Genomic DNA, 8390 nt, shown 5'->3' with positions numbered 1-8390 from the left:
GATCAGTCGACGGGCTGAGCCTTCCTTCCCCCCCACAGGGACGCCTTTGGTAAGACTTGGACTATACCGAGTGCTTCCTCGGGAAACTTAGAAATCTCTCTAGAGAATCTCTCTCCTACAGTTGTAGCCAGGCTGTACTGTTTATAACTTTGTCGTGCGTTTTGTATATTGAACAACACCTTTCTTTGCACGTGCTTTGCAGACAGTGTGTTTATCACCAGCAGTCCTGAGAACCTATAGATGTGTTGTTTAAATAAACTGCACTGTTTAAGCAGCTAGTCGTTCCGGTTTCTCACTGAACGCGACCAAAGACTCGAGAGTGGCCGTGCTAGTTCATGAGCACGACTAGGCTGAAGGTGCAGTCCACTATTAGTGTTTCCAAATCATAACAGTTTAATACATATTAAACGCGACTGGACTGCTAGTGGCGAATTGGGCATCACTCAGAACTTAAACCTGGCCGCACCTAGCCTCCCACCTCAGTGAGGAGTGTTAGAACACAAGGGGGTCTATTTTCTGCCAAAACCGCTTTGCCCCTTTCACGCAACACTCCCATATCAAAGGAGCCAACCCGCTGCGAGCTGCTCTGTCGCACCTACAGAGGATACAGAGCTAAACCAGCTTTCAGCTACCTTTTTGCCCAAGCAATTCAGTTTTAGACTTTTGGCTTCAGCAGTCCCCGGTCTGGCCCCTCTTTCAGCCTCCTCCAGGGACCCAAGAGTGGCCGCCGATGCGCTGAGGGTGAGGATGCTCATCAAGGCTGGCAGCTGGGAAAGCGGAGCAGGGAAGTATTGCTATCTGTCATCGAATTTAAAGTTAACCATGGCTCTGTAGTTAATCAAGTTTTATGTGCTGGCTCCATAGTGTGGTGGTGCAGCTCCCCATCCCTGCCATCCTTCAGGCCACTCGGTACTTGGCGTGATCTCCCTCCCAAGCTGGGCCGCAGAACGTGACACAACGGTGTAACATGAAAGAGAAGGTAGAGAGCCACAGAGCAGAGCACAGTAGTGTGCCCAGTCCCCACGGCTCCTACTGTTTGAAGATGATAACCTCAATGGATCGCTCCTGACACCGTATGGATCGTGGCCACAGGGCGAGGAGTACCAGGACCCTGAAGGCCTACCAAGCTCTGGGGGTGCGTAACCATCGTCCGAGTCGGGCCGGAGTGGAAAAGTACCTGACAAAAGTCAATTGTCTCGGATCCTGTAAGTAGGGATTCTAGTAAAGACCCTTTGAGCTCTTCTGGATCGCAGCGGGCTGTGGCCAGTAACCGCCCTGAGTTGAGGTACCTCTCAGGCTGATGCCTCGAGGCTGGGGCGGGAGAAGAACCTTCAACTGTCGCCCGTTGAGGAACGCCAATGCATTGTGAGTATTTACCCTAAATCTGAGAAAGGGAAATTTTAGCTATAGGCTAGTCTCTCTCTCTCTCACCCACCTCTCCACCTGTATGCAGTGAGATACACATTAGCTGTATGGCTGGGGATGCTCTTGTGTCCACCCATGCGTGTGCAGGACCTAAAAGCGGCACCTTTTGGCTCACTGGCATTGCCTGCTATTAAGAAATTCCCGATGGCAGACCTGTACGTGTGTGTGCTTAGATATTATTCAATTATTTTGTTTGCTCACTTTGTGAATCCCTAAGTCAGTTAATGGTTAAATGCTGCTAAAATTCAACCTCTCAATCTACCTTACATCATTAATAACTTTTGCTAAATCATAACCGTGTCAAGTATTTTCATCCGCGACACAATAGTTAAGGATGACTGTAGGTAGTTGCTAAGGCGAGGATCAAAGGGAATTGTTTGAAGGAACATCTGTAGCCTAATTATTTGGTCTACCTGGGACACTAAGACCTTAACTGAACATCTAATCAAGATGTTTCTCCCAAGAAGGCCACTTTGGCAGTGAATACCCAAGTCCAGGCGTCCTTGACGGAACCGTCTTCACGATAATACTAAAAAACACAGCCGCAGGCCAAGAAGCCCCTTGCCCAGGTGAAGACCCTTCCTCCAGGCACGAGCAGTGATTGAAGATATTAGACTGGTGTGTAAATTCCTGAGCAGCCCTTGTAACTGGGAGTGTTCTGCCTTGTCACTTTGGTGTCTAAATACACGGAGGAGACCGGCATGGGCTGTGCTTGATGTGTGGGGATCCACCGAGCACCGGGGCCTGAATAAAATGCAGAGTCTGCATCAGTGGACAAGGGAAGAGCTACGGATATCACCTATCTGGACCCCTGCAAGGCCTTTGACACGGTTCCCCACAACACCCTTCTCTCTAAGTTGGAGAGATACGCATTTGATGGGCGGACTGTTCAGTGGGTAAGGAACTGGCTGGGTGGTCGCATCCAGAGGGTGGTGGTCAATGGCTCGATGTCCAGATGGAGAGGAGTGACAAGCGGTGTCCCTCAGGGATCCGTACTGGGACCAGTGCTGTTTAATATCTTCATCAATGATTTAGACAGTGGGATCAAGTGCACCCTCAGAAAGTTTGCAGGTGACACCAAGCTGAGTGGTGCAGTCAACATGCCAGAGGGACGGGTTGTCATCCAGAGGGACCTGGACAAGCCAGAGAGGTGGGCCTGAGCGAACCTCATGAAATTCAAGAAGGCCAAGTGCAAGGTCCTGCACTTGGGTCGGGACAATCCTCCTTATCAATACAGGCTGGGGGTTGATGTGATAGAGCAGCCCTGTGGAAAAGGACTTGGGGGTGCTGGTTGATGAAAAGCTGAACATGAGCCAACGATGTGCACTTGCAGCCCAGAAGGCCAATCGCATCCTGGGCTGCATCAAAAGAAGCGTGGCCAGCAGGTCGAGAGAGGTGATTCTCCCCCTCTACTCTGCTCTCGTGAGACCCCACCTGGAGTACTGCCATTTAACCACAAAATTTAACACACCAAATGAGCGTTTAATTTCTACTCGGGGCTTTCATCAGGAAGTGAAAATCTAATCATGTATTTTCAAAGCATCTTATCAAAACTGGGGATCCCTCCCGCAACAGAGAACATGAATTTGGCTGAGCCCAGCCTAAACAGAACCCAGCAGCCGTGCAGTGCTGGGAAAGGTCTTGCGCATCCCCATGCACTTCTCCTGGTCGATGAAGAGCGAGTTGGCTTTGACGGCCAGGTCATGCTGCAAGATCGACTTGGCATGAGCCAACATTTGCAGGGTGTCCTCGGTGTCTCTCAGACGCTGCTGAAGGCTCTGGACCGTCTCATCGATTTCGTGGACCTCATTGACAAGGCTGGAAAACAGCAAGGAACCCTGATTAATGGTCCCATCACGTGGGTGGTTTCGAGCCTGGTCCTGCTGAAGGGCGCCTTGGGCACAGGATTTCCCCCTTCAGCACGCTCAGACTAACTCGGACCCCCCGTTTCTGGCAGATGCATGGGAAAGCTGAGGGCAGAGCTCCTCCAGACCTCAGCGGGGAGGCATGGCTAAGTCTGCGCGAAGGCTTTGGCAACGCGCAGGCACGTCTCCCAGAGCAGCTCGTGCCACCGAGAAGAGGGATGAGCAGCTGTGGTGTCCTGTTCCCCTTTGGTTTTGCAGGTTTGTTGGGTCCCCCTCCTGGATTCCCCTGTGCAGGGGTCCTGCCCACACCCACGGATGCACACACAGCGAAACAGGACAGCTGGGAGAGGCGAAAATTGAATGAGAAACAAGCGGAGGATGGAGAAAACAACGGTGTGCGAGATGCTAAACAGGCTCTGGGGCTGGGTTTCACTTGCTTCTAAAAGGCTCCATCTGGAGTCTTGCCCAGCAGGCTCCCTGGAGGAGGTGTGAAGTTTGGGGTGCCTCACAGGAGGTGCTGCTGGGCACTCAGGGCAGCCTGCTCCTCCACAGCCCCTCGGGGTGCAATCCCACAGAGCTCACAATGTCCTTGAAAGGGTTTGTCCCCAGGGGAGGTGAGGACAGCCCATACTCCTTCTCCAGAGGGTGCACCCTTCCTGGAGGTTCCCCAAAAGGAAGGACCTAAGTGCTCTCAGCGCAAGCCTCTTGGAGAGTAAAGGCTTATCCTAAAAAACTGAGCACATCCAACTGTTGGGAAGCAGGCAGGAGAGAAGATGAGGTTTACCCAAGTGGGAAAAATCCAGCCCCTCACGGGGTGGCATCAGGCTGCTCCCAGCCGTGGTGTACAGCCTCCTTTGTGGGTGCAGAGCTCTCCCAGCACCCAAAGGCTGGGATACCTGCTCATTCCTTTTGATGAGAGCAGAGCCCTTCTGGAAGGAGTATTTAGGAAAAACATCCCATGACTAGTTTTATCATCCAGTGATGTTCCTGAGTGCTACTACCCGGGACTCCTCAAGGACCCTGCCGGCCCCGTGCTCCTGCCTTACCGGAGTTGGGCAGTGTCCCGGCACAGCTCCATGTTTGGTCTCCGTGTGCGCTCTTCCAGCCGGGTCTGAGACACTTTGAACGGAGGTCCTTGGTCCCTCATGGCTTTTTGGATGGCTTCCATGTTCATCTCCATTTGGAAGATTTCCTGCAGCGTCTGCCGTAAAAAAGAAACACATGCATGAATGAAAAAATACCTTCTCAAGTGACAACATAATTTCCTTTTTCTCCTGTCCGTCTGCAGAAAAAACAAGCCTGTCTTTGCTGTTGCTGTCATGTCAGAGGAGGTGTTGGAGCAGTGATGGACACAGTGAGTTACCAGCTTCCCAAAACTACTGCTTGCAGAAACTGATCATCCATCAGTAGCAACTCAGAGAGGGAAGATTTTTCAGGCATGAAAAATTTTCATTTTTCACTGAAGGACGTGGCACCAGCCCGCAACGCTGCCAGCCCAGTCTCCGCTCAGTGAATCAATACGGTGTGGAGCACTTTTCAGGAGGCTTTCCATGAGACCCACTGGTCCGAGCCAGGTGCCCATCACTGCTCTCCACTTCCTCCGCTTGGCAGAGCAAGCACACGGATACCCGTGCAGCAACCACAGAGCACTGAGAGTGAAAGCACGTCCTTGGGGGAGAAGCAAGCCTGCGAACCCCCCGGCAGGCAGCCCAGCAGAGGCCCAGCAAAGACTCTCTGCAGGGCAGCCAGTGCTTCTGAAGTAACTCCCAGGAGATGCAACCAGCGGTGGCCTTTTCTGCTGGAAATCCCTGTGCTGCCAGGCTGCCAGCTAGGATGCGCTAGCAAAAGACAGGATCCCTTGAGATGAAATCACAGTGCCAGCTCCTCCTGCTCCAAGAAGAAAGTCCCCAGGACTTAGAGTTTCTAACAGAAAATGACACTATAACCAGCTTCCTGCGGCCACCGTTCCTCTCCTTGGGCCAGGTCTGCGTGGAGGGTCCCACCCAGTGTCACACCCAAAGGGAGGGGTTCAGGCTACCTTGGCCAGGTGGGTCTGAATCTTGCTCTTGGCGTCGGCTGTCTCGGCGATGCGGCTGGTGAAGGCGACGTTCACCCTGTTGAACTGGCACCGCATCTCGTTGGCCGTCACCTCCAGCAGGTTCCTGGTGTTGTCCCGCAGCTTGGCAGAGGCCGCCCGTTCGCTCTGGGAGCGGAGGATGTTGCCGTCTGTGAACTTGGCCCAGGACTCTGGCACCGAGATCCTGGGAGGAAGGAGAGGCCCCTGGTAAGCCCGTGCTGCTGAAGCTGGACGTGGGCAGGCAAGGACCCTGCCAGGGAGCAGCGTGGGTCAAATGTAGCTTTAATCTACGCTTTTATTTTGACCATAGGTCGTGTTTTAACCCCAGCCGGCAGCTAGGACCATGCAGCCACTTGTGCAGTTCTCCCCCTTTCCTCCAGAAACCCAAGGAGAAGAAGGAGAATAGGAGGGGAAAGGGAAGGGAAAACTTGTGTGTGGAGATAAAAGACAGTTAAATAGAAGAACAATAACAGCAACAATAGAATAAGAATGAGAAGAAGAATAAAAATAATAATAATAATAATAATAATGAGCAGAGAGAAACGGCCCCTCTGAAGCCGGTGTCTCCAGGCAGGACGGACCTGCCTTTACAGTGGGCTGGGGACCAGCAGCTCCCTGCCAGGGAAAGGCACCGCACATCCCCGGGACAGCTTGCTGCTCGCGTGCCACCCAGCGTGCACTCACGTGGCATCGACCCGCTCCACCCCTCGGTAGTAGCTGATGCCGTGGGAGGTGTTCCTCAGGTGGTGGCACTTGTCATCGATGCGGTGGGCCGCCTGCTTGTTGGCCAGGTCTCTCTCCAGCTCGTGCTGGGCCACCCTGTTGGACCTTCAACATGCAAACAACAGCCATCGGTGGGGATGTACGGGTGGAACGGCTTCCTCCCCGTTCCACTTCCCCGCAGCTCCCGCCCGGGCAGCTCTGTCCTCCCATGAGTATCACCGCCCGCTTCCCATGGAGCCTGCATGGGTTTTACAGCTGCGGGGTGTGGGTAGAGGTCGGGGTCTGCTGGGGGTTCACATCCCAACTGCAAAGGCCCATCGGCCCTACGGCATGAGATAAGGAGCTTCTCCTTACGTGAGCTGGGCTTTTGTCTTATCCAGGTACTGCTGCATCCTCTCCTGGCACGACCTGATGACATCGATTTCCTAGGCAAAGGCAAAACATGTAATGATGTCATCTCTTTTATTAGACCAACTAAGAGGCTGCTGCGTGGGGGAACACCGTCCCCTGGCCCAGCAGGTTTTGGGGGTTGGAAGGGTTGAGCACCTCGCCAGCAGTAAGGAGCCAGGTAGGGAACAAGGCTGCAAAGCCTCCTCGGGGCAGTTTACGTAAAAATAGCTTTCACACATGATGTGAGTTGCCAAGCTTACTGTGAAGAGCTGTTTCTCCACGTCATCATGGACGAGGTCGATGCCCATCCTCTTCTCCCGCTGAAGCAAGCACTCCTGAGCGACCTGTTGGGGACATGCCATGACTGTTGGCTGCCGGGGCAGGGTTCTCTAGAGGGACGGGCCCCATCTCAAGATGGGAAGAAAAGGGAAGAAAAAAGTGCCCCGGGCAGCTGGTTTAGCTGACAATGAGCAGCCGAGCTGCAACATCAGCGTTAAAGCAACATGAGGGAGCACACGTGTCCCTGGTGCAACCGCAGCTGAATGCACGGCCCTGTGTCAGCCTTGATGCTGACCTCGCCAGAGCCTTATAACAAGACGTGGGCTTGTGTCTCCCAAACCAGGATTTTGGATGAGCCGCTTATAAAAATAGTGGGTTCTGATGGGCTCAGAATGTGCTGATAGGAGATGCAGCAGATGGCAAGGGATTTGTTGATCACTAACTAATGGTCTCTTCCTAAAAGCTTTCTAGATGTTACGGAGCTGCAGTGAAACTTAACTGGACGTCTGAGTGGCTGCAGATGTTTCAGCAGTGGGCTACAGCTTGCAGGCCACTGCACAGGGTGCTTACCTGGAGAGGGGCCTCCGTCTCGGCCAAGGCTCTCTCCAGCCTTTTCTTCATGTCCGTGAGGGCGTTGGTCTCCCCGATCATCTCACCCAGCTCACGGCAGAGCTCCGATTTCCAAAATCCAATATCATTGGCACGAACTCCCAGGTTTTTGGTGCTTTCTCCTTGTGTCTTCTCTGTCTGCTGATATTTATCCTGAATCATGCGGGAGGTATCAACTCTCAGACGCTCCGCGTTGTGCTGGCAAGTTTCTGACTCTCTGTAGTTGGTCAGGTTGGACCTGTGCCAGTCCTCAGGGGTGTACCGGGTGATGAAGGTTGTTCTGTTGGCAATGACAGGAAGCTTCTTGCTGGCGGTCATCCCCTGGGAACTTTTGGAAAAGGGAGCCAAAGTTGGGTTGATGGCAGCTGGTTTGTAGTAGGTGCTGGGCATCCAGGGGAGGCCGGAGCTCTGAGGCAGTGGGTAGTAAGGAAAACGGGCCTTATAGCTTGAAGCCATGGCACTGATGGCAGGCAGAAACTTGCTAGGTGTTGATCGTGGATGGGCGTACGTTGCCGTTAAGGGAGATTGACCAAGCTGCATTCTTGAACACTGCTCTTCAGGTACGTGTCCTGCACAGAGGAGCAGAGAGAAGACAACCGCACTCAGTAAGCTCCTGCACTTGCCTTCCTTCTTACAGCAACACGTGCAACTTGGAACACAAACAGCGATGCACACAGCACCTACACATTGCCTGTGCAGACCTAAAACTCTTGAAAGCAAATCCCTTCTGACAGCGTCCCAAGCATTTGTATCTAGAGAAAGATCTGGCTTTGTTGTTCATATCTCGCATCAGGTCTTGAAATGGGGAAAAAACCAAATCATGGCTGCTCAAGAGAGTGACAGATATTGTGCCCTCATTTTCCTTCAATCTATCAGTCCCGTGAAACTGTAGCTGCTGATTCTCTGCTGTTCATCTGCTTCTTTTGGCTGGGTTTGGTATCTGCTGATCTTCTAGTACTCCACGTGTCATTTTCTCTTTCAAAGTGCCATTACCAGCCCCAAGAGCTGCGCCCCTTTGGACA

The 8390-nt window shown here is 52.9% G+C and overlaps 1 protein-coding gene across 1 annotated transcript; it reads right to left on the bottom strand.

Annotated features, from left to right (window-relative positions):
• Positions 1-3026: 3026 nt before the first annotated feature.
• On the bottom strand, positions 3027-7908 carry LOC134510691 (tektin-3-like). The gene is made up of 7 exons (XM_063323946.1): positions 7330-7908; positions 6741-6824; positions 6445-6515; positions 6052-6195; positions 5329-5551; positions 4337-4491; positions 3027-3243 (listed from the first exon to the last, which is right to left on the bottom strand). Exons 1-7 carry the CDS (start codon positions 7906-7908, stop codon positions 3027-3029), a joined length of 1473 nt encoding a protein of 490 aa, XP_063180016.1.
• Positions 7909-8390: the final 482 nt, after the last annotated feature.

The sequence above is a fragment of the Chroicocephalus ridibundus genome, chromosome 2 (genome assembly GCF_963924245.1).
Source record: "Chroicocephalus ridibundus chromosome 2, bChrRid1.1, whole genome shotgun sequence".
Lineage (NCBI taxonomy): Eukaryota > Metazoa > Chordata > Aves > Charadriiformes > Laridae > Chroicocephalus > Chroicocephalus ridibundus.
Note: the sequence above shows the minus strand (reverse complement) of the source record. Positions and strands in the feature narration are given on the sequence as shown.